General features: G+C 41.3%; 2 protein-coding genes across 2 annotated transcripts in view; both read left to right on the top strand.

Moving 5' to 3' along the window:
• LOC137503369 (farnesol dehydrogenase-like) overlaps positions 1 to 25,114 on the top strand; it is a 100,244-nt gene extending 75,130 nt beyond the window's left edge. Inside the window, exon 6 of the mRNA XM_068230936.1 lies at positions 25,046 to 25,114. Coding sequence (XP_068087037.1) covers positions 25,046 to 25,114 — 69 coding nt within the window. The remainder of the gene's footprint in view (positions 1 to 25,045) is intronic.
• Positions 25,115 to 25,970: 856 nt separating this feature from the next.
• Positions 25,971 to 27,351, top strand: part of LOC136886746 (farnesol dehydrogenase) — an 85,654-nt gene continuing 84,273 nt past the window's right edge. Inside the window, exon 1 of the mRNA XM_067159550.2 lies at positions 25,971 to 26,170. Coding sequence (XP_067015651.2) covers positions 26,039 to 26,170 — 132 coding nt within the window. The 5' untranslated portion in view covers positions 25,971 to 26,038. The remainder of the gene's footprint in view (positions 26,171 to 27,351) is intronic.

The raw sequence follows: 27,351 nt of genomic DNA, 5'->3' as shown, positions 1-27,351 counted from the left end.
GGTTTTAAGCTTTCATTTCTATTTTCAAGGAGAGCAAGTGTTCGCCTGCTCACCATTTTGATGTTTGGGCCAATAACCTAACCTGTTCTTTTTCACAAAGGCCTAGTAGAATGGGTCTTGGATACCACTGTTTCATTTCTTTTATGTAAAGACTAGCTGATGTACCCGTGCTTCGCTACGGAATTCTAAATTTTATACAGAATTCTAGGTTAGGTAGTGTAAACGTTGTGAGCAAGATTGTATTAAGTTGCATAGCTCTTAACGTTGCCCTAGAAGCACGACGGGCAAGTCACCAACGTCTTTACTCATATGAAGACTGGGTTAGGGAATTTTCATTGTAAAGGAAGGCCAGCTTGCCTACCGTCAGTCACAATCAGGTTGGAGACATTATAATGGCAGACACTCACTCTCCGCCTGCCTTTATAAATTCTCAGAAAGACTCTCTTAGTGGTTTTTCCAACTGAAATGAACATGGGTCATTACAATGACGTCAGTAGGAATGGCGCGATTAAAAGCAATGTCTTCATATGAAATACTCGACCGAATGAAAAACCACACATTTTCTCACTTTTAACGAATAGTACTATGCTGCCAAAGCTACAGAGCTGGAATGACCAAGACGCAGACATCCGTGAACAATCTTCGTCCTTTTTTCGGCGGGGGTGGGGGTTGAAATAGTGGATAGTCCCAGGGCAAAAACTATGCCCGTTTACTTATCTGTTTGCTGGGAGTACCCGATGAGCTGGAAAATCTCAATTCACTACACTGCAGGGAAAAGAACTATCTGACGTGGAGGCAATTTTAACTCCAAGCCAGAGAAGAAACCACATCTTCGCTGCTAATTTGGAATAAAATTAATGTGGATTTCATGAAAGTGAAGAGGAAGAAGCTTTTCCTAAGAAACGGCTCTTTTCAGGGTCGAATTATTTAGTGAATTATTTAGTTATTTAGTGAATGGTGGTACTATAATTTGGAATAGGGCTAAATTGTAATTCCAGACCAGTTCATACTACTACTACTAACTGAGCCTCTGACCTAAGTACTTACACTGCTCATTCAAAACAGCGTGTCAGAGTAGGTATCGAATAGCTGGCATACTATGATGAACCAGTGTGATACGTACCAGCAGTATCAGAAAATGTATGAACCAGAGGATTGGCATGCTAAAGAAGAAAGTTATCTAACTCCTCAGCTATTTCCCGCCAATATTCAGTTAGGCTGTTATACTCGGTACGCAGCAGTAATCCCATCTATCGGAGTTGAATGTAAGCATAAGAGACAAAGAACATTACAACAAACAACGGTCAGTGTAATGTTATTGTTGATCTATGTTACGCGCTTTCGATATTGTAGGCCTTCACATTATTAATTGTCTTCCGGTTCTGAAATACCACTCTTATCATAGTCGGTACGGTAAAACTGAATAAAACATAAATGATCGGAAATTATATTCTCTATAACTTTTTTATGTAGTACTTTTCCATACGACCAAGAACATAGGCATTTAAAAATTAAATTTTAGTTGCCTTCCCCTAAACTATCATTTCACTCAGGGTGAATAACATTGTTTATAGCTTAAACTGTAGTTTCTTAATCCCCAACTCTATATACCGATTTTCATTAAATTCTGTTTACCCATTTTGTCGGGGCTCGGCGTTGATATGGACTTAGCAACAAAAATCCAAATTCATGAATATCTCCGTTATCATAGTCGGTACGGTGAAAATGCATAAGATGTAAATGATCAGAAATTTAATTCTATATAACTTTAGTTATGTAATATTTATCGATATGACCACTAATAACATAAATATTTGAGAACTGAATTTTAGGCCTTCCCCTAAACTACCATTTCACTCAGCGTGAATAAAATAATTTATAGCCTAGATTGTAGCGGCTCACCCCCCGACTCTATATACCAATTTTAATTAAATTCTCTTCAGCCGTTTTCTCGTGATGCGTGTACATACATACATACATACAGACAGACAGACAGACAGACAGACAGACAGACAGACAGACAGACAGACAGACAGACAGACAGACAGACAGACAGACAGACAGACAGACAGACAGAAAGAAATTACGGAAAAGTAAAAACTGCATTTTCTTGTTATTGTGGACATGATCGATACAGAAATACCATTCTTTTCAAATTCTGAGCAATGTACGGACAAAACTCTTATTTTATATATATAGATGTAGACTGTTGAGCACCTACGACAATGAACACTGTTTGATTTTGCTAAATGCAGGTCGTACCTTTTGATAGGCCTTGGTAAGGCGCATTTTTGGAAATAGATTCATAATTGTAAACAAATATAGCAAGAACGCTCCTCCAATTAATGTAAAGGTCGAAGGGTGCCTTTGGAAGGCTGGTAATGTATAATGTTTGGAGAGTGGTCTCCTGTATAATTGTGTGGAGCAAAAGGTGTTCTTCGATTGTTGTGTATTTCGAATTCTGTCTCCTTGTGAAGTACAGTAGAAGTCCGATAGTCTGGCACGTTCGGGACCGGCCCGGTGCCGGATTATCGGGCAGTACCTCTTACTATGAGATAGGTTAAGGCGTAAGCGAAAACAGCTGTAACACGGCGTTTAGCAGTAAAATGTTGATCAACAGAATCATTGTTAACTGCGATTATTTCTTTAAACTCGTCTTTGTACTTTTCTGATGAATCTTGGTTTGCTGAATGTCAGTGGCGGCTCGTGAAAAAATCGTCCTACGTGCTACAAAAAACAAGCTAAATACGCTGTTTTAAATCTGCATATTGCCATGATGAACAACGCATACTTCAAACTTGGTAATAATAATAATAATACCGGGTGAGTTGGCCGTGCGCGTTGAGGCGCGCGGCTGTGAGCTTGCATCCGGGAGATAGTAGGTTCGAATCCCACCATCGGCAGCCCTGAAGATGGTTTTCCGTGGTTTCCCATTTTCACACCAGGCAAATGCTGGGGCTGTACCTTAATTAAGGCCACGGCCGCTTCCTTCCAACTCCTAGGCCTTTCCTATCCCATCATCGCCATAAGACCTATCTGTGTCGGTGCGACGTAAAGCCCCTAGCAAAAATAATAATAATAATAATAATAATAATAATAATAATAATAATAATAATACAACTTTTCTCACAATTTATAACTCAGAACAAACAAAAACAACATTAATTTGGAAGCAGATGAATTCTTCGACAACTGTCTATGAGATAAATAATTCATTGGAGAAATATTGTTTTTACTAACCTAATGGCGCAACTTACATCAATGCAAATAGAATCGTGGGAATACAGATCCCCATTAAGAACACTAATTTAATTTCACTTTATATACACTGCAGTGGATAAATAATTTGATAAATCTTCGTATAAACTTTAGCACTAACACAATGACAGAAAAAACACGCACCAGTAATATAACCGCGAGATTAAAAACCGCACAAAGCAACTGAAAGAGCTGCCAACTGATTCATTGAGACCTCCCCTATTACCAGAGTAAATGTCCGGCTCCATGGCTAAATGGTTAGCGCGCTGGCCTTTGGTCACAGGGATCCCGGGTTCGATTCCCGGCAGGGTCTGGAATTTTAACCATCATTGGGTGTACGTGTTGTTTTCATCATCATTTCATCCTCATCACGACTCGCAGGTCGCCTACGGGCATCAAATCAAAAGATCTCCATCTGGCGAGTCGAACATGTCCTCGGATACTTCCGGCACTAAAAGCCATACGCTATTTCATTTCACCAGAGTAAATGACATTGTAATGCGGGATAACATTTAGGGTCAGCCAAAGATTCTTTGACTCACCTACGAATTCCTTATTTTTGACACAAAAGGTAGATGGATATTTTAATAAGCATGTGTGAGATAGATTGCCTCCACTTACGCTTTACTTTCGAGGCCAGACGATGCTACTCTCTAGTGGCAGATTCGCTTACCACGTTCAACATAAGCACGGCCGACTGGATCCCTCGCTGTGCCCCAAGGAGCTAGCTAGAGCGACGCATCAAGTCGGCCGTGAACATAAGGGTAGCAGGAGACATCGAGTAATTCTACCCCCTTGCGGGAGAGGAAGTAACTATAAACGGGATCAGTGAAAGTTGATCCCGGTTTACGGTATACTCCGCCAGCTAGGGGGAGTGTTGCAAGCTTGGCTGCGCCTGCGTATTGCTTCCTTCAGGCTACAGGCAAGGGCTCACTTCACATGAGCACGAGCCTTGTTCCCCGGGAGAACGGCGCTAGGTGTTCGACAGATCTCGTCCTGATTTTCACAAAACACAAATTCATATCGTACTCAAAACAACGAAAAGGCACCAGGATAATTGTACTGTACATAAATAATATTCCTTACAGTTCCAAGCTACGTGCTGGAGCCCGGTAGCACGTACTGACCGGCCGCCACTGCTGAATGTGTCTCTCCGGTTACATCAAGTCTTCGAATTCCATTCCGAAACATAAAGTTTCTGAGCCAACCATCAGAAAAAATTGCATTCACTTAAGTCTTGTCCAAATTTCTTTGCGTTTTCAATAAGCACTACCGGCTTTCCTTCGCAGCGTACTGCACTGAACCATTTGTACAATAAGCTATCAAATTGTTCCAGTTTTGCTTTTTAAATGTTTGTCTGGAAACCAATATTTCAGTTGTTACCGATTGAGAAGCAAATTTCATTAGTTCATCTTTTAGTTTTTTCTATGTCGTAAATGGTTGACGAGCCAATATTCAATTCATTCAAAAAAAATATTCCTATTCTCACCTTTCTCCAGGCGTTTGATGATTCCCTGTTTCTGGTTGATGGTCAGAGTTACGTGCGTACGTTTCTCTCCTGATTTGCAACTTGAAGAAGGTTTCGGTTTCGAGAACATTGTCACTGCTTAAATACCAAGAAAACTTCCACAAGGCACTTTGATATGTATGTTCACTACACTACTGCACTACTGTAATACGGATCCTATACTGCTAATAATGAGAGTTGGTGTGTGTGACATTTCTTAGAGGGAGGTCCGTTTACTGCCTGCCGAGGCGGGATAAAGGGAGTGGCTGTGTGGTTGCCATGGAAACGAGGGTGGGGCGACTGCGGTTGCCATGGAGATAAAACTTCAGGGCAGCTCGTCTTGCTGGGAGTTGCCAAACTTGTCACTGTCACTGATAAGAACCTGATTGTTTGTATAAGAGTGATCGCAAATGGGACGACACCGCCTGGCCAGGTAGTCTACAACAGATCACAGCGGTGAGAATGAAGAAGGGAACAAGTGAACCGGAAGCGAGGGGTAAGAACATGTAGAAAGGAATGCTGGAATGTGGCAACATCGTGAAATGGCACGTGCAGTGCTCCTCCCTCCAACCTTACCTGTCAGACACCAACTTTAGTTAAGTCTAGTATAGATCACAAGAAAAAATACTGTAGTGAAAAGTGCTCGCAATCAAAACAATGAACTGAACCTGTGTGTGGTGACAGCCACGCAGACGCGTAGTGGACACTTCCGGGTGGTTTCGAACTGTGCCGTGCTCTTTAACTGTCACAAACGTAAAAAATAACATAAAAATCCTGGAATGGCGCCGGACCATCGAGCGTTCCGGACTGTTGGATGCCGGACTAATGGAATTCTACTGTAAAAGAAATTGGCAGGTCCGTCTCCTTGACTAACGTTTCAATGACGGTGAAATCCTGACATTCACCTCCCCGCGGTAGAGAGGGGGCAACGACTGCATCAGAGGCGATTTCTCCGAGCATGCTACGCTTGCTGTGCAAGCGCAATATTTTTCTAAAGCAGGTGAATAAAAAAAAATACAATATGTACCGAATCTGTAATAGATCTGCATTATACAAATCGCATGTTGCATATATCTTGGCGAGTCCAGCGAGGCTTGCTCGTGTCTTACGAGCTTCAGCGGAGTTGTCGACACAGCGAGAAATGTATGCGCGCGCAGGTTTCTTCTCTCCAAGGCCGGTTGCAAGCTGTCACGTTTGTGATGTGTAGTTGGAAGCTCTGGTCTGAGAGCTACAGATCTAGTGCGTTGTGTCAGTGAGTAGTGTACTGTAAGTTCCTGATCATCTATTCTGAATGATTTGACGTGCTGCAATGGGTTCCGAACCGTGCATTATTGACAGCTTGTTATCAAATCCATTTTCTCGGAGGACTATCCAAAGGAAAACAGACATTATTAAGAATGGCAGACTCTGTCCAGCGCTGCCAGATTTAAGGACACAGCACAGGGAGAAAAATAGAGAATGTGTACGTTCGTTCTCTGTATCTCAATATAATAATACGCACTGGTTGACAGGGTCCAAGAAACTGAATAGACTGTTTTGCTGGCCGTGTTTACTATTTTCTGCTGATAACGCTGTATGGTGTAAAAGTGGCTTTGACAATTTGAACACCTTGACACTGTCCATTACAAGACATGAGAAATCTGCAAACCATATGAAGTGTTTCTTTCAGTTAAATAGCTTTGGGCGTACAAGGATCGACCACCAGCTGGATGAACAGAAACGCATCAGTGACCAACTTCATAATGAAAAGGTAAAGAAAAATCGTGACATACTTAAACGACTGATCGATGCAGTGTGTTTTTTAGCAAAACAGGAACTACCATTACGCGGACATGACGAGTCTGCAACTTCCGTAAACAGAGGGAATTACATCGAACTTCTACAAATTATAAGTGAAAATGATCCTCTTCTGGCAGCTCATTTGAAAGACTCCACCATTTTTAGAGGGACATCGTCTGCAATCCAAAATGCTTTAATACCAGAAATAAGTTCAGTAATTGTGAGAAGAATAAAGGAGGAGCTTAAACAAGCAATTTTTGTGGTAATAATATTGGACGAAACGTCCAATATTATTAATAAGTCACAACTCTCCACTTTACTCCGTTTTGTAGGTGAAAGTCGTGAAATTTAAGAGAGGTTTCTTGGTTTTGCTGACTTTAGTAAAGATCGCACTGCTGGAGTCCTCTTAAATCATGTTCGTGCTATTTTAAAAGAGTTCAGTTGTGAAGAAAAGATTGTGGCTCAAACATATGACGGTGCTGCTGTCTTAGCCGGTCATGTGAATGGGCTTAATAAACTACTTCAAGACCAGTATCCATATGCGACATTTGTGCGTTGTTATGGACACCTATTGAATTTAACACTACAGCAGTCTGCTTCAAAAATCAAAGGATGTACAATTTTCTTCCAAACAATGTCAGGACTTTCTGCTTTTTTTTTTCAAAGTCTACAAAGAGAACAGCTGCTCTTTGAGATTTTATTCAGAAGAAGTTGCCAACAGTAGCGCCAACGAGATGGAATTTTGCTTGACGTCTTATTAATACTGTGAACGAATATTATGATACGCTGGTAAAATTCTTTCAACATGTACAGGATACTTCAGACGACTGGGATGACGACACTACATTGAAAGCACAAGGATTTTTGTTCTTCTTACTTAAGTTGAACACTAGATTTCTGCTGGCAGTGTTCTCCAAGATATTTTCATTCTCCGATACTGTGTTCAATATTTTACAAACAAAAAGTCTGGATATTCAGTACTGTGGCAAGAAGGTTGAGGAGCTCCTTTTAAATATCCAGTCTATGAGAGATGAACATTTTGATAGTTTGTATGGACATGTTGATACTGAAATTGATGTTTATGGAGGACAGCCGTGCTCTAAAAATCGAAGAATTAGTGATGAACCAGAAAAAACAAAATACAAACGTCTATTCAATGAAATTATTGACAATGTACTCAGTAGCGTAGCCAGGATTTCAGTTTGGGGGGGGCCCATTCATCCATAATTTTATTTTGATAGGTGTCCAACCTTCCCTAGTTTAGGTGGTGTAGAATACCGAAAAAGGAAATGGGTGTCTTTGGATCCAAGTAAGAGTGGTGGATTCGTGCGGATTCCGGAAGATAATAGTAATTTTATTCTTCTTCTTCTTCTTTCCTCGCTTTTCCCACATCTGTGGGGTCGCGGGTGCGAACTGTGTCGCACATGTGGATTTGGCCCTGTTTTACGGCCGGATGTCCTTCCCGACGCCAACCCTATATAGAGGGATGTAATCAGTGTTGTGTGTTTCTTTGGTGATTGGTAGTGTAGTATGTTATCTGAATATGAAAATGTTGGGACAAACACCTAGTCCCCAGCCAGAAGAATTAATCAGACGCGATTAAAATCTCCGACCCAGCCGGGAATCGAACCCGGGACCGTCTTAACCGAAGGCCTTAACACTGATCATTCAGCCAATGAGTCGGACTCCGTAAACTAATATTAATGTACATTATATATAAAATGCTCAATAAAAGTACATTCGTTAAAACTCCTGGGGTGTCTGGACTTCTTGGACGACAACCACCCCCGTCCCCCGGCTACCTCTGTTACTCCCATCCCAACATAACTGCAACATTTCATATATTCCGAGTACAAGTGAAACGAATGCAAGAATAAACAGTTGGAGTAAGGATGCAATATTCTGGTTTAGAATAAAATAATACGGTAATGTTATTATAATAATGGTCATGTGATAAGCAATAAAGAAGTGACATTTTATACAAATAATGCGGCAAAGATATACACACACACGCGTCGAATACAGGTTTCTCGTCCTTCTTGTCCATGTCTGAATGATGAAGGCAAGGGAATGATGGCCCACCGTGACTCGTTATTTCGACATTATAAACAAACCCTAGATGACACAGACTTCGAATCTAACCGCATCTTAAGAAATCGCACAAAGCAGTTAATCAGAAATTTTAAAAAATGTATATATTTTCGGAATTTAGCTAACAATTTAAATTCTAATCGCGCACGGGACCAGCTTAGAGCTCTGGGAATAGGAAAACATCAACAGAGACAGATAACTCCTGACATTCCACTTGACAAACAAAACGATTACTTAAGTAGAATAAGTAATCAACCTAGCCAAATTAACTGCACCGACTCACCGCCCTCTCCTCCAGCCAATCCACCACTCACATTTCACAGTGTCACAGAAAATCAGGTTAAAGGTCTTTGTACTCGATTAAATCAAAGACTACAGGTGTAGATGATATTCCTATTACTTTCATACATAACATTATGATTGCTATCTCGCCTATACTGACGCACATGCTGAACTACTGTTTACTAAACGGAACTTTCCCTACTGTCTGGAAAACAGCCAATATTATATCGGTACCTAAGAGTTTAGACCCACAATCACCCTCTGACTATCGTTCTATGTCTGTACTCCCTGCGCCTTCTAAAGACTTTGAACGTTTAGTGTACGAGGAAGTTCTGGAATACCTAAATAAAAATGCTCTTTTGTACCCTTTACAATCTGCATTTGAGAAGGGTAACAGTACCGCGACAGTACTTTTGAAGGTTACTGAAGACATTAGAAACGCTATGGACAAACAACTGCTCACTATACGTATCCTTCTTGACTTCAGTAGCACCTTTGACACTACAGTAATTCCGACTACGATAAAGAAAATGGAACTGCTAAATTTCGACCTGGCTGTGCTTAAGATTTTTAGTTCTTATTTGAGTAACCGGCAACAACAGCGTGTAACAGTAAGCGACAAGGCCTCTAAATGGAAAATGAAACTTAGTGTTGCCCCACAGGACAGTATTCTACGGCCCCTAATTTTCTGTATTTTTATCAATGACATTCCATCTGTGACAGGAAATAATACACATGACCTCTGTGCTGACGATCTTCCAATATATCGACACTGCAAGACAAGATATTAACAGGGACCTCCGACGACTCAGTGTACTGTATATGCACAACGAAGCTCTCTTATACTAAACTGAAAAAAACCTCAAACAATTATAATTGGATCACGAAAATTACTGAGCTGCTCAAACAATGCCGCAATCCCGCCTATCCTACTGAATTATTCCCGACAGTAAAACGGTTTAAAAGCCCGGCGTAATGATGAATGAAGCAGTTGATTGGTCTGATCACACAAAACAAATACGTAAAAAGATTTTGGGAGTTCTTCACCCTCTTAAACGGCAGAGGGATGTATTTCCATTTGAGCAACAGGCCAAACGAATACAGACACTCAATCTCCCTATTCTTGATTATTGTGACGTTGTTTTAGTTGACATGACGAGAGAAGAAACACTTAAACTTCAACGAGCACTGAATTCCTGCCTGCGATTTATTTACAATATCGGGTACGATGTTCATATCACCCCATACTATCAGGCTGTCTCATGGCTGATGTCTGATAAACGTCGGCAGCTACACACTTTAACGATGGTGATCAGAGTGGTAGCTGAAAGTCAGCCAATGTATATTTCTTCTAAATTCATCTTTTTATCATCATTTCGCAACTTAAATACACGTTCTAGATTCATTTTTTCTATTTCACTTCACCGCACAAATAAAATTAATAGTTCTAGATTCATTTTTTCTATTTCACTTCACCGCACAAATAAAATTAATAGATAATTTGTGGTGACTGTCGCCAGATTATGTAATTCCCTGCCAGTTCAGGTCAGAGAATCTAGCTTTTTTAATCACGATTTAAGGTCACCTGCCGAGACTACCTGCTGAGGACAGCTGACTGAATGGTTGAAGTACGAATATGTGCGTTCCTGAGGATTAGCCATTTTTAAGAGTTTTTAATATTAATTAGTTCTAATATTAATTTAGTAAGTAATTTATTTAAATTTATTTTCGATTCTATTAATTTATGTAGATTTAACTATTTTAAGTATCTCAGTATTTTATTTAAGATTCTGATTAGTATGTGGTTAAGTGTACGAGAGGGCCTGGAGCCCTAACTTCGCCACTGTACTGAAGGCACTAATAAATAAATAAATAAATAAATAAATAAATAAATAAATAAATAAATAAATAAATAAATAAATAAATAATGTAAAGCGTATGGGTATAGGTATTTTGTTAGTTGGTAAAGAAAATACGCGTTACAACATAGGCTGTGTAGAGTTTACCTTGTCCTATTAGTTTCCAAAGCGGTTAGGACCACGTAGCTGTGAGCTTGCATCCGGGAGATAGTGGATTCGAACCCCACTGTCGGCAGCCCTGAAAATGTTTTCCCGTGGTTTCCAATGTTCACACCAAGCAAATTCTGGAGCTGTACCTTAATTAAGGCCACGGCCGCTTCCTTCCCACTCCTAAGCTTTTCCTATCCCACCGTCGCCATAAGACCTATCTGTGTCGGTGCGACGTAAAGTAAATTGTTAATTACTTTCCTCGCAAGCCTGGAATACAGAATATATAAGTATAAAGTTAGAGATTTGTGACGCTAATATTCGTATGTATAATTTTTATTAACGTGCCAGAAACCAACGACACTGAGCTGTTGCCATTTCAACACAGTTTTAAGGGTTACCGATCCAAGCCGGGATTTGAACCTGCGAACTCGGACTCAGAAGGACAGAGACACAAACAACTGAGCCACATGAAAAGAAGGCGTTTGCGATTATTATTTTTATAAATAGGTGCAATTAGTATTTTTACAAAGGTTTCATGAGGAGCATTTATTAATGTGTACGTTTTCTTACTGTCCTAAATACACGAGGCCGGACAGAAGAACTAGCTTGAAGCTAAGGAGCCTTGCAGGGGTGTCGCTTCCTTCTCTGTTCACTTTTCCAAACCAAACTCCATGACGTAACAGTCCCGAAGCGCCATCGCCTACCAAGCGACGGCTGTTCAGCCCGGAGGCCTGCAGATTACGAGGTGTCGTGTGGTCAGCACGACGAACCCTCTCCACCGTTATTCTTGGCTTTCTAGACCGGAGCCGCCATCTCACCGTCAGATAGCTCCTCAATTATAAACACGTGGGCTGAGTGTACCTCGAACCAGCCCTCAGATCCAGGTAAAAGTCCTTGACCTGGCCGGGAATCGAACCCGGGGCCTCCGGTAAGAGGCAGGCACGTTACCCCTACACCGTGGGGCCGACTGGTTACTTTTTGGTCTCCTTAATTTCGAACTTGACTTACGGCATCCTGCATTCGATTCCGGGCACTGACAGAGTTAAGAAAGGCATGGGATGGGGACGATACAACCTTGTTTTTGGGTGCAGTAGAGTTTTCCTTGAGTCTACCGTAATCGAAATATCTACGGCCTGGAAGATAGTCACCTTCACGGAGTGTAGTACCAAAGTGGGTCCTTTTTTAAGAAGACAAATTAAATAAAGAATCTACTTACCCACAAACGAAGAACGATATTATACATTTTACGAACAATAATGCAGCCGGTGTATGTTAAGAGTACACAAGCTATGATTGTACATGGTAACAATCAAAACCAACAATATCTACTGAAGATCCGTCACCGCAATCGGTAGGACCGGCTTTCTTTTTATATCCACCGGGCGAGTTGGCCGTGCGGTTAGGGGCGCACAGCTGTGTGCTTGCATCCGGAAGGTAGTGGGATCAAACACCACTATCGGCAGCCCTAAAGATGGTTTTCTGTGGTTTCCCATTTTCACACCAGGCAAATGCTGGGGCTGTACCTTAATTAAGGCCACGGCCGCTTCTTCCCACTCTCAACCCTATCCTTTCCCATCGTCGCCTAAGACCTATGGTGCGACGTAAAGCAAATTCTAAATAAAAATAAAAAATCTTTTCACAACCCCTTCCAAGGAAAAGTTGTATCCACACTACTGGCCTGGACTGAAATTATTTTGTGGGTACGCCATTTAAGGTACAAGGTAAGTCCGAAGAATGGTTGGATACTCAAAATACGCCACAATAAATGATGCGGTTCTGACTCAAAAGTGTAAGGAAACGTAAGGGACGGGATCTAGTGTTTTAAGTAGAATCCGTATTAATAGAACGTGACTTCCCACTTTAAAAATGTTTCATGCATCGACTGCGATTCAAGCCTGGGCCATCCTGATGAGAAGATAGAACCATTAGAACTGAGTTATCACGCCCGCCAATTACAAAATAGTTACCCGCACTTTTGATGGTGCCATTTGAGGTTCCAATCAGTCCCCGGGCATTTGACAAAATATATAGGCCTACCTATCGAACTTAGACACGACTCCGCGATTGTCTTGCTATTTTAAAAGTTAAAAAAAAACTTTTTCATAACTTACCGAGGATGCATATAGTGTTGGCTTCTCAGTGACAAAACAGTCCCTCTTAAAAAAGTTACTTATATGGCACAAAATGAGGAACTAACGTGCAGTTCGCAATCCTGTCACAGTCTTCCCAACGCTGCAACTTAAACACAGCATATCTCTCAACCACGGTACAACCAGAGGATCCCTAGGACATTGTTGTTTCCTGGAACCGATATGCAAAAGCTGACACGATGTTGTAAGCTTGCAACTGTTTCTTGACGTGGCCCCCCGTTATGTCGGTGGTCACGTACCGGCCCCCTACTGAGTAATCCCTTGCTAATTGCCCCTTTCTTCATGTCTTGACATTTGTCAACACACGGTTACATTCTCAATACTGAGGCCTCTACAGGGAAATATCCCCGCGCATGACAATCCTAAGTGTCTTCCTTTCATTCAAGCAGTACAAATATGGAGAATTATGTATGGCCCTATTGAGCCCTGCTAGTAGATACTTCTCGCTACGTTAACTTAACATTTCGGCGTACGTTTTTAAGTTGTTCGTACCGTACGTAAAACAACGGCTGATCTTCGCTCTAGTTTCAGGAAATATTTTGGGGGGGGGGGCCCGGACCCACTGGGCCCCCCCCCTTGGCTACGCCAGTGAATGTACTGGTCCAAATAGGAGAGCGTTTTAAATGCATAAAGAAATTTGTGTTCTTCTCGCTGTTGGATTGTGATTTGTTTGAGAAGCACATAAATAGGTTTCCAGACAGTGATGTTACTGCCCTAGAAAAGACCTGTGAGTCATTTTTCGACATTGTTCGCTTAAAAACCGAATTAAGTGTGATGTATTAATCTTCCGATTTTAAAGAGAAAAGTGTTTAAGACTTAATGCAATTTATGCATACTAATAAATTGTACATGGGTATGCCAGAAATTTTCAAGTTCATCAAACTTATAGCAACAATTCCTGCTACTACATCCTCTGCAGAACGTTCTTTTTCAACACTGAGACGCATTAATACATATTGCAGATCGACTCAAGGTCAGGAGATGCTATCATCATTAGCTATGTTGTCGATTGAAAAAGGATTGCTTGCAAAAATTAGATTACAGTCCTCTTTCTATGATGAAGTTATTAATGGTTTTGTAAAGAGAAGCCGCAGAGTAGAGTTTGTTTTCAAGTAGGAAGATCTAATAAATAGTCGCAATTTTTCTGTTTACATAGTTTGACGTTTGCTTGTTTAAATTATATAATCAGTGGCTTGTCATGATGTGTTAATAATTATAACAAGGATCATATAAGAGAAATAGATCCGTCACTCCTGTATAATAAAGTTGGCTTAGAAAACAGGTCATGGAAGCAACAGTGGCCACTTTCTCTCTGCCAACATAAGGAAATAAATCCCACGATATTACCTCGTAGTAAACACGATGATGATAGTTGTTACTTTGTTAAAATTTTAATTGTGATAGAGATAATGATTGTATTTCGGTAGGAAAGTTGTATCTAAAGCTTCTCTCGTGTCTTTTACTTGAAAAGTAAATTGCAATGACCGTATATGTATGTTGGCAATACTGTTATAACGCTAGCTTGTATCGTTGTTTCACCGTTCGCATTTTAATGTAAATTTACATCTATTAAGTGACAAATGCAACATTGATTAATGAAAATGTTACTGCAATTCATATAAAACCCCGAAACACCCATACTTGCCTAAATCACGATCTAACATAACCTCATTCTTTCGTTGAACCCTTCCCACGACTTTTATGTATGGGAATGGAAAACACGAGAAGGAAAGGATGAAAGTAAAACACAGCATAATGCACACAGTTTATATTTTGAATTTATTTATTCCAAACAGCAGGCAAGAAGCACAATCTCACAGACGTTTACTCGCAACAGCTACGTAGTTCAATGAGAAGTACGTTCATGATCATTCATGATCATAATACTATTTCTTCACACTAAGAACGCGCATAATTATAATTTCACACCATACTCTCAAAAAACTGGATCAAAAATCTCGTTCAATGCGAAAGAATCTCAACAAATTTTCGTCTAACAAGCACTATTACATACCGTACGACCAAGGCCCCTTCGCGCAACGATAACGGTGTTGTGTTTTGAATTTGCTGTACCACACAACTGAATGTGTAATGCCAACCTCTGCCTTCTAAATTAACCCTCTAAAAGAGAATTTTAGTTTTCATTAGTTGGCGGAGATCGATTGGCCCATCTCAGAACTGCTTCGGACGCTCCCTATGAAGTGTCACCCCCCTGAATTATAAAATGTGTCTGATTGTTATTCTTTTGGCCATTCTTGAAGGTGTAACATGACCAGTTTGAATGTAACCGATGATTAAAATGTTCATGTAATTTATCGATTATTGGGTTTATAAATTGTATTCATTCAGAACTATGCATGCCCCACCCCACCAACTTTCACGAATGGAAGAGCAAGCCTGACTTTCATGACCAGCATTCGCCCCTGGACTGCATATAAAAATAATATTTTATATGCAGGCGGCTAACGAATGAAGGGACCGATTATCTCCCGGTATAAGGAGATCCCCTATACCAAGTGCCAACAGTCTCCTTGAGAGTGGATGAGCGGGTATGGGTAAAGGCACTCTATTGTCCTGGGGACAAGAAATTGTTCCCAAAGGCGGAGGAACCAGTTTGGTCAACGGCATTAGGATGCAGAAGGCAACGGGAAACCACTGCATTAAAGATCCTGAGAGATATTCCAATAAATCCACATGGCATGGCTGCAACGTCAAGATCGGAGCTGGCCGTGTGGATCGTCTATCTCCGTTTGGAGACGACGGCTTAAGAAGAAGAAGAAGAATGCTCAGGTGTTAATTGTAATTGCGAGCTTCGAGCTCAACCTGTACATTTGTTATCTGATTATCCTTGAACTCTCTAAAAATGTTTTTCAAGCTTATAATCTAACGTTCTGTAACTAAATTTTTAATCATTTGAGATTTTGAAAAGAAACCAAAAAAAAAAAAAAAACAGAGAATGAAATATAGATTTAATTTTAAAATGTTAAATTTATCTGCTGCTTGCCTTAGATCGATCCATTCATGCCCGCACCTTTTTTCACCTCTGTCCACCCCGATATCACCGTAACAATATTATTATTGCAATGTTTGCGAATAAACCCATTAAGACTATGCAGAATACTTAGAGGAGTGCGTTTGCCTTCCTTTGTGCCCATATTTCATTCAGTACCATATGGCTGATAAAGCAGGCATGAGGCAGTTTCTAAAAAGTAACTATGATCGGTGGAAAACGGTAAATAAAAATGTAAACAGACTCTGGGATGGGTTTAAAGAAATTGTTGAGGAATGCGAAAACAGGTTTGTACCATTAAGGGTGGTAAGAAATGGTAAAGACCCACCTTATTATAATAGAGAAATAAAGAGACTAAGAAGGAGGTGCAGACTGGAAAGAAATAGAGTTAGAAATGGCTGTGGAAGTAAGGAGAAATTGAAGGAACTTACTAGAAAATTGAATCTAGCAAAGAAGGCAGCTAAGGATAACATGATGGCAAGCATAATTGGCAGTCATACAAATTTTAGTGAAAAATGGAAGGGTATGTATAGGTATTTTAAAGCAGAAACAGGTTCCAAGAAGGACATTCCAGGAATAATTAATGAACAAGGGGAGTGTGTATGTGAGCATCTTCAAAAGGCAGAAGTATTCAGTCAGCAGTTTGTAAAGATTGTTGGTTACAAGGATAATGTCGAGATAGAGGAGGAGACTAAGGCCAAAGAAGTAATAAAATTTACATATGATAACAATGACATTTACAATAAGATACAAAAGTTGAAAACTAGAAAAGCGGCTGGAATTGATCAAATTTCTGGGGATATGCTAAAGACAATGGGTTGGGATATAGTACCATATCTGAAGTACTTATTTGATTATTGTTTGGTCGGAGGAGCTATACCAGATGAATGGAGAGTTGCTATGGTAGCCCCTGTGTATAAAGGAAAAGGTGATAGACATAAAGCTGAAAATTACAGGCCAGTAAGTTTGACATGCATTGTATGTAAGCTTTGGGAAGGCATTCTTTCTGATTATATTAGACATGTTTGTGAAATTAATAACTGGTTCGATAGAAGGCAATTCGGTTTTAGGAAAGGTTATTCCACTGAAGCTCAACTTGTAGGATTCCAGCAAGACATAGCAGATATCTTGGATTCTGGAGGTCAAATGGACTGTATCGCAATTGACCTGTCTAAAGCATTTGATAGGGTGGATCATGGGAGACTACTGGCAAAAATGAGTGCAATTGGACTAGACAAAACAGTGACTGAATGGGTTGCTATATTTCTAGAAAATAGATCTCAGAGAATTAGAGTAGGTGAAGCTTTATCTGACCCTGTAATAATTAAGAGGGGAATTCCTCAAGGCAGTATTATCGGACCTTTATGTTTTCTTATATATATAAATGATATGAGTAAAGGAGTGGAATCAGAGGTAAGGCTTTTTGCGGATGATATTATTCTCTATAGAGTGATAAATAAGTTACAAGATTGTGAGCAACTGCAACGTGACTTCGAAAATGTTGTGAGATGGACAGCAGGCAATGGTATGTTGATAAACGGGGCTAAAAGTCAGGTTGTGAGTTTCACAAATAGGAAAAGTCCTCTCAGTTTTAATTACTGCGTTGATGGTGTGAAAGTTCCTTTTGGGGATCATTGTAAGTATCTAGGTGTTAATATAAAGAAAGATCTTCATTGCGGTAATCACATACATGGATTGTAAATAAAGGGTACAGATCTCTGCACATGGTTATGAGGGTGTTTAGGGGTTGTAGTAAGGATGTAAAGGAGAGTGCATATAAGTCTCTGGTAAGACCCCAACTAGAGTATGGTTCTAGTGTATGGGACCCTCACCAGGATTACCTGATTCAAGAACTGGAAAAAATCCAAAGAAAAGCAGCTCGATTTGTTCTGGGCGATTTCCGACAAAAGAGTAGCGTTACCAAAATGTTGCAATGTTTGGGTTGGGAAGAACTGAGAGAAAGAAGAAGAGCTGCTCGACTAAGTGGTATGTTCCGAGCTGTCAGCGGAGAGATGGCGTGGAATGACATTAGTAGACGAATAAGTTTGAACGGCGTTTATAAAAGTAGGAAAGATCACAATATGAAGATAAAGTTGGAATTCAAGAGGACAAACTGGGGCAAATATTCATTTATAGGAAGGGGAGTTAGGGATTGGAATAACTTACCAAGGGAGATGTTCAATAAATTTCCAATTTCTTTGAAATCATTTAAGGAAAAGGCTAGGAAAGCAACAGATAGGGAATCTGCCACCTGGGCGACTGCCCTAAATGCAGATCAGTATTGATTGATTGATTGATTGATTGATTGATTGACTGATACTCTGTGGGCTTCCTTTCTGTCTTCAGACCAAGTTGTTCCGGTCTTCTCCTTCTTTTTTGGACATTTTCTTGTTAAGTTGCCATTTGAATTGTTCATAAAGAAAGAGCTTCATTCCATTTTAGCTTATTATTGTTCGGAAATCAAGAAAAACTATCTGGATATTTTACTATCATAATAGAACTGTAAAAATAGTTACTATCAAATAGAGAATGCATATTAGGTTTCCTCTGAACATATTTTATGAATTTAACATCAGTATTTGAATTATACAGATTTTTAAATCTTGTGGACTCTATAAAAGAGATTCACAACTGAGTAGCTTTATCGAACAACTTAAAGTTTCCATACAGCCTTATTTTGTTCACAGAAAAATGTTAGAATATTATAACAATGTTCTTAGTCTCGAGATGAAGAACGGTTACTGAAATGAGTCTAGAAAGCCAAGAATAACGGCCGAGAGGATTCGTCGTGCTGACAACACGACACCTCGTAATCTGCAGGCCTTCGGGCTGAGCAGCGGTCACTTGGTAGGCCAAGGCCTTATAGTAGGCAGTAAGAAACTGAGAGCCTGTTAGCTCTTTTTCAAGTTTGTAACTGTAAAGTGTGCCTCTGGGAGGCTAGATATTGTGATTTAGGGAGCAGTGCTCTTGAATTAGGGGATTTCTGCCCCTCATTAAATAATACCTCTTCCTTTCGTAAAACTGTAAAATTAGGAGCTTAAAGCCCAAAGTGTTAAGGTTGTGAATCTTGGATTTCCCCAATCTTGTTTAATGATTGCTACTTGTACCTGTAATATTGTCAAAAAAAATTGTTAACTTTGAAGTTCCGAAAATATAACCTTCAGTTTAAGTTTTTAATTAATTTTGATATTGTAGTTAAACCCATTCACCCCAGCACCTTCTTTCATCTCTGCGTTCCACGGATACTCCGGAACAATTATTATTATTATTATTATTATTATTATTATTATTATTATTATTATTATTATTATTATTATTATTATTATTATTATTATTACGGACTTATCCGTGGTAGTTAGAGGTGAAAGAAGGTGCTGGGATGAATAGGTCTCAACTTACGAAATTAAAGTTAATTTAAAATTTAACAAGGTTATATTTTCTTTTCAAGATCAAGAAATAACAAGTATAACAGGTATTCAGTAGCCTATCAAGAATATACAATTATAGTTTGCTACAGGATTTGGGCTTCGAGCCCCAGACTCACAATTCTTGAGCAATTAGCCCAACTTTACTTATGTATAAGGTTCAACAAAGGGGCAGAAAACCCCAATCATACCAAGGAGCACTAGCTCCCAATTACCCAGTAAAGCCTCCTCGAGGCACACAGAACCCAAATTTAAGAAAGAGCAACCCGCTCTCAAAGTTCAAGCCCATCAACGGCCACACCAAACTCCACCTTCAAGCTGTCCTCCGGACACATAAAAACAGGGGTAAAAAATACCCAACCTACTGAGGCCTATTCAGTAAAGAAACAGGACAATGACATGGCCCCAAAATACCAACTTGAGTGGAGGCGTACTCAGCACTCCTAATACACTTTATTAAAACCTAATTTGGCCCAAGGCCGCTTATGCAAGGGCTAATCCCATACTACGGAGGTGACACGAAATAAAACTTTATTACATTACGAAGAGATGGGAAACTGTTATAAAAATGTGATCACCTCAAAACAATATGAGTGGGAGCTCGAGAGGGTTAGGTACTCTCTATCCCAATTTGTAGTTAAAAAGACAGAACTTTATACCAAGTGTCTTTTACATTTTAAAGGAAGGTTACATGGTAAAAGTTTCGAACCTGCCCCGAGGGTTAAACTGCTGAGCTAGCAAACAAAGAAGTTATGAAAAGGCCATTACCTGATGGATGAACTGCCGCCTGAAGAAAGGGGCGCTTCCCGCCCCCTGCTATATAATCACACTAGGAAAGATGTTACTGAAGTGGCACCGAGACCAGAAAAACAGCAGTTTATATATCCTCGTGGAAGATTCGAGACGTTTCATGAATGATAACAACCCGCCCGCAAAATTTTATTGGTTACCGAACACAGTTACAGAGCAGGTTGGGGAAGAAAGCCCCGATTGGTCGAAAATTAATTTAAGAAATTCGGGATTGGCTAATTTCAAAATTGGCGGAACGAACGGATTAACATTGCCAGCTCAAACAATGACAGAAAGAAATTTAACAAAGAACAAACTTATGACTACAAAATTTCTTCAAAAAAAAAGTTCCTTCACTTCGCACTAGGGTGCACAATTGTAGTTCTTAAGTGGTGCCATCTAGAAGAGAATGTTCACACTTCTTGCTACAGAGAAAACAAAAACGAATCGAAACTGACATAGTTCAGAACACTTCAAAATCTTCTGAGAAATCTTAGAATTAATGTGGTTGTTAAAGTTCAGGCTTCCTCCAGTAGAGGAGTTTCAACTGGCGCAATGTTTGAATTAGCGGCGTGGAGGTGTACCGCCCGGTACAATTATTATTATTATTATTATTATTATTATTATTATTATTATTATTATTATTATTATTATTATTATTATCCCCCTAAGGAAAAGTCGTATCTACGCCATTGCTGTACGTATTAGTGAAATAGGCTTGTAGAGAAATTCTGTTCCTGTTATCAAAATCTCATGTTGGTTATAAATAAGAAGTTGATACTAAAAAGAAGAGGCACTACGGACCGTGTCTTAAGCATCTAGATCAGAAATAAAACATCCTGGACTTCTGTTCGGTGCATAAGGAATGGCACCTAAATTCTGCCCAAATTTCTTTCCGAGTTTTGGCATTAATACTACGGAACTAAAAAAAATTGCAGCTAACTTTCTCAGGGATTCTCAGGGTCGCCATTTCCGTCATGGGAACAAAAACTGGTCAGGGCTTAGAGAACTGGAAGTCCTTGGCATTCATCGCCCTCTGAATTGGCTTGTCAGAATGACTCTGCTCCGTCAATTATTATTTTTTACTTGGTCTGTAATTGAACTCAGAGTCATTCGGTCTTCAAATGAAGCAACGTTGTAGTTTTATATGACTATAGCAATGATCAAAGTCGGCCCCGTGGTGTAGGGGTAGCGTGCCTGCCTCTTACCCGGAGGCGCCGGGTTCGATTCCCGGCCAAGTCAGGGATTTTTACCTGGACCTGAGGGCTGGTTCGAGGTCCACTCAGCCTACGTGATTAGAACTGAGGAGCTATCTGAGGGTGAGATAGCGGCCCCGTTCTAGAAAGCCAAGAATATCGGCCGAGTGGATTCGTCGTGATGACCACACGACACCTCGTAATCTGCAGGCCTTTGGGCTGAGCAGCGGTCGTTTGGTAGGCCAAGGCCCTTCAAGGGCTGTAGTGCCATGGGGTTTGGGGTTTGGTTTATAGCAATTATCAAAAAGGCAAAGGCATTTACTGCTCATTCAAAAACACACAGCACCGGGCGAGTTGGCCGTGCGGTCAGGGGCACGCGGCTGTGAGCTAGCATCCGGGAGATAGTGGGTTCGAATCCCACTGTCGGCAGCCCTGAAGATGGTTTTCCGTGGTTTCCTATTTTCACACCAGGCAAATGCTGGGGCTGTACCTTAATTAAGGCCACGGCCGCTTCCTTCCAACTCCTAGGCCTTTCCTAACCCATCGTCGCCATAAGACCTATCTGTGTCGGTGCGACGTAAAGCAACTAGCAAAAAAGAAAAAAAAACAGAGTCATACAAAGTGGGGTATTGTTTCTCTGAAACAATTTGACAAACGAGGTTGAAATTTCACACACGATGGTTGTCGTAAGTTATAAATGTACAACGTCAAGGCAAATCTACCAGACATACACGAATGAAAGTTTGGAGGTGCATTTCTTCTGTTACGATTTAGGTGCCCACTAAGGAAGGTTTTCAAAGAATTCCACTCTTGTTTAAAACACGGGCGGGGTGGAGGGGGGAGGGCGTAAAACTCTGAAAACCAAAATATTAATTCCTCTGAAACCATTCACCGGGCAAAGTTGAAATTTCACTCAATGATTGCTCCTTTGTCCGCCTCTGTGGTGTAGTGGTTAGTGTGATTAGCTGCCATCCCCGGAGGCCCGGATTCGATTCCCGGCTCTGACGCGACATTTTAAATGTGGTACTTGGGCTGGAACGGGGTCCACTCAGCCTCGGGAGATCAAGTGAGTTCATGGGGGTTCGATTCCCTCCTGAGCCATTCTCAAAGTGGCTTTCCGTGGTTTCCCACTTCTCCTCCATGCAAATGCCGGGATGGTACTTAACTTAAGGCTACGGCCGCTTCCTTCCCTCTTCCTTGTCTATCCCTTCCAATCTTCCCATTCCCCACAAGGCCCCTGTTCAGCATAGCAGGTGAGGCCACCTTGGCGAGGTACAGGTCCTCCTCCCCAGCTGTATCTCCAGATCCATAAACTCACTCTCCAGGACACTGCCCTTGAGGTGGTAGAGGTGGGATCTCTTGCTGAGTCCGAGGCAAAAACCAACTCTGGAGGGTAAACAGATTAAGATAGAATGAATGAAAGAAAGAAAGATTGTTCCTTGTACGTACCAGGTGTTAAGTAAGACAAGTTTATAAAAAGGGTTAAATGGGGGTTATCACCCGAAAACAAAAGTATTCATTTCTCTACAACCGTTTGGCATCCTCTTCCGTATCTGTTTACTCTCCAGGGTCGGTTTCTCCCTCGGACTCAGCGAGGAATCCCACCTTTACCGCCTAAACGGCATGTCCTGGAGCTTGAGACTCTGGGTCGGGGGATACGACGGGGGAGAACGACCAGTACCTCGCCCAGGCGGCCTCACCTGCTATGCTGAACAGAGGCTTTGCGGGGGATGGTAAGATTGAAAGGGATAGACAAGGAAGAGGGAAAGAAGTGGCCGTGGCCTTAAGTTAAGTACCATCCCGGCATTCGCCTGGAGTAGAAGTGGGAAACCACGGAAAAGCATTTCGAGGATTGTTGAGGTAGAAATGGAACCCACCTCTACTCTACTCAGTTGACCTTCCGAGGCTGAGTGGACCCCGTTCCATCCCTCGTACCACTTCTCAAATTTGTTGGCAGAGCCGGGAATCGAACCCGGGCCTCCGGGGGTGGCAGCTAATCACACTAACCACTACACCTAAAGTCCATGGCCACTTCCTTCCTTCTCTATCCCTTCCAGTCCTCCCGTCCCCCGCCAAGGCCCCTATTCAGCATAGGAGGTGAGGTACTCTGGGCGAGGTACTAGTCATCCTCCCCAGTTGTATCCCCGACGCAAAGTGTCACGCTCCAGGACGCTGCCCTTGAGGCGGTAAAGGTGGGATCCCTCGCTGAATCTGAGTGAAAAACCAACCCTGGAGGGTAAACAGATTTAGAAAAAAGTAAATAATAATACAATTGGCTTCACGTCGCGCCGACACAGATAGGCCATATGGCGACGATGACGATGGGATAGGAAAAGTCTGGGAGTGAGAAGGAAGTGGCCGTTGCCTGGTACTGCCCCAGCATTTGTCTCGTGTGGAAATGAGAAACTACGGAAAGCCGTCCTTCGTGGCTGCTGTCAATGGGGTAATGAAATTGCGTATGGCTTTTAGTGCCGGAATGTGTCCGAGGACTTCGGCTTGCCAGGTGCAGGTCTTTCGATTCGACTCCCGTAGGCGACCTGCGCGTGCGCGTCGTGGTGAGGATGAAATTATGATGAAGACGACACATACACCAAGTCCCCGTGCCAGGTGAATTAACCAATTATGGTTAAAATTCCCGACCTGCCGGAATCGAACCTGGGACCCGTGTGATCAAAGGCCAGCATGCTAAACATTTAGCCATGGAGCCGGATATAGTGGGGTTCGAACCTACTATCTCCATGATGCAAGATCACAGCCGCGCGCCGTAACCGCACGGCCAACTCGGCCGGTAATAATAATAATAATAATAATAATAATAATAATAATAATAATAATAATAATAATAATAATAATAATGGTTTTCTGTCCCACGAATTACATTTATGGTTTTCGGAGACGTTGAGGTGCCGGAATTTTGTCCCGCGGGAGTTCTTTTACTTGCCAGTAAATCTAACGCCCACAGCTGCCTAGGTGAGACGCCAGTGATAATGTACTCGTCTGTCACGCCCACATGTTCATGGTTGTTGTTGTTTGAGTCATCAGTCCATAGACTGGTTTGATGCAGCTTCCATGTCACCGTATCCTGTGCTAAACTTTTCATTTCTACGTAACTATTGCATGCTACATCTGCTCTAATCTGCTTGTCATATTCATACCTTTGTCTACCCCTACCGTTCTTACCCCCCTACACTTCCTTCAAAAACCAACTGAACTAGTCCTGGCTGTTTTAGGATGTGTCCTATCATTCTGTCTCTTCTTCTCGTCAAATTTAGCAAAATCGATCTCCTCTCACCAATTCGATTCAGTATCTCTTCATTCGTGATTCGATCTATCTATCTTCAGCATTTTTCTGTAACACCCAGGGTGCGAAATCGCCGGGGGGGGGGGAGGGAGGGATTTCCCCCACCGACGATTTTATCTCAATGGTTCCCCTCCCCCCCCCCCATCCCGCTAAAATTGCCCGGGGGGATTCTTTCATGATAAAATTATGAGGAAAATGTAGAACACATATAATTTATGACTGAAATGAATGATTTTTACTGTACATAGTTTTATGAAAACTTCAGCAATAATTCAAGTGACTGCCAGACCTTCAGCAATAAAACAACGCAGCAGTGATAATCCGAACCTGCAACCTATTATTCATATTTCACTCTGACAAGTCCATCTGAAACCCGGGGAAAAATATAAATAAAAATAAATAAAAATATAAATTTCTCTAAGTAGCTCAAGCTTACACCACTCCTGTACTTCTTGGAGAGGGTGTTTCCGATAGGTAGCCAATAGGACAATATTCACTTAAGCAGTATACAAACCGACACATTTTTTCAGTCAAAACAGCCCTGATAGAGGAAGGTTCCACTAAGAAAGCAATAAATCAGGACAAACCGCGCCTCGTCTGACCTTTCTTAAGAAAGGGACGCTCTCTCATATACTCCTCAGCTGATTGGAATAACGTTCAAATTTTTATCATTCTCGTTATAACAACAAAATTCAAACAAAAAGATATACAATGTACATTTGTCTCGGGGGAGGGGGTAATTAAATTAAGGAGAAATTTACCCCCCCCCCCGCGAAATACTGCCTGAAATAAATACTAGTAGTTAAGCTCTATGTCCCTTTTCCCCCCTGCCATTTATTTCTGATTTCGTACCCTGGTAACACCACATTTCAAAAGCTTCTATTCTCTTTCTTTCTGAGCTTGTTATCGTCATGTATCACTTCCATACAATGCCACACCTAACCACACTTTGAATACCACTGCCCTAGAGTATCTATTAACTCGAAGAAAACCTCAAGTGTGACTGGCGTTCTTTCATGCTGGGATCAATAATGCTTGTTATAACAGGTGATGATACCTTGGATAGCCCTGAGTTTTGGGCGGAGTCGGGCCTCAAGGCCAAGCGGAGGTAGAGACAAAAACCGCTCTGTCATGGTCAAAGCCTTCATTTTACTTGTGCTGGCTAGCCTCACATTAGTTCAAGGGCTTTGCGTGTAGCAACTGCATGAAGTGCAATATTACAGTATCATTATTTACAAACAATGCAGCGTTGGGTAAATCGTGTTGCAATGGTTACAGGAGCCAGTTCCGGAATTGGAGCTGCGATAACGTACCAGCTACTCGATAACGGAGTGAACGTCGTAGCTTTGGCACGCAGAGCTGAACAGATAGAGGTGAGTACAGAAGCCCAGAAGGCCATGAATTAAATTACATTATTATTATTATTATTATTATTATTATTATTATTATTATTATTATTATTATTATTATTATAGCAGGTCTGTTTTCAGACCAACTTTGCTTTACGGGAGCGAAAGCTGGGTGGACTCAGCATATCTTATTCATAAGTTAAAAGTAACAGACATGAAAGTAGCAAGAATGATTGTTGGTACAAACAGGTGGGAACAATGGCAGGAGGGTACTCGGAATGAGGAGATAAAGGCTAATTTAGGAATGAACTCGATGGATGAAGCCGTACGCATAAACCGGCTTCGTTGGTGGGGTCATGTGAGGCGAATGGAGGAGGATAGGTTACCTAGGAGAATAATGGACTCTGTTATGGAGGGTAAGAGAAGTAGAGGGAGACCAAGACGACGATGGTTAGACTCGGTTTCTAACGATTTAAAGATAAGAGGTATAGAACTAAATGAGGCTACAACACTAGTTGCAAATCGAGGATTGTGGCGACGTTTAGTAAATTCTCAGAGGCTTGCAGACTGAACGCTGAAAGGCATAACAGTCTATAATGATAATGTATGTATGTACGTATGTTATAGCAGGGAGCCTCCGTGGCTCAGGTGGCAGCGCACCGGCCTCTCACCGCTGGGGTCCGTGGTTCAAATCCCGGTCATTCCGTGTGAGATTTGTGCTGGACAAAGCAGAGGCGGGACAGGTTTTTCTCCGGGTATTCCGGTTTTCCCTGTCATCTTTCATTCCAGCAACACTCTCCATTGTCATTTCATTCCACCTGTCATTCATTGATCATTGCCCCAGAGGAGTGCGACAGGCTTCGGCAGCCGGCACAATTCCCGTCCTTGCCGCTAGATGACACGGTCGCATGACTGGAAACAGGCTGTGGATTTTCATTTCATTATTATAGCAGGCTGTGGTGACTCTATGACGATCAGTAGGCTATCACCAGCTACACGTAATAGGTCGAACATAGTGACTAGATGATTTATAGTCTAGGGCAGTGGTTTCCAAAGTGTCATACGCGTACCATTTGATGTTTTTGTCCACCACTTCACATAGTCCCCTTTTCGAACCATTCATTCTAAAATATGTGCCACTTTGTACCTCCATCAATCACTACTGATGTGCTTTTAAGGCAGCCGCAGTCACCCAGGTGGCAGAT

This window comes from Anabrus simplex, chromosome X, assembly GCF_040414725.1.
Source record: "Anabrus simplex isolate iqAnaSimp1 chromosome X, ASM4041472v1, whole genome shotgun sequence".
Lineage (NCBI taxonomy): Eukaryota > Metazoa > Arthropoda > Insecta > Orthoptera > Tettigoniidae > Anabrus > Anabrus simplex.
Note: the sequence above shows the minus strand (reverse complement) of the source record. Positions and strands in the feature narration are given on the sequence as shown.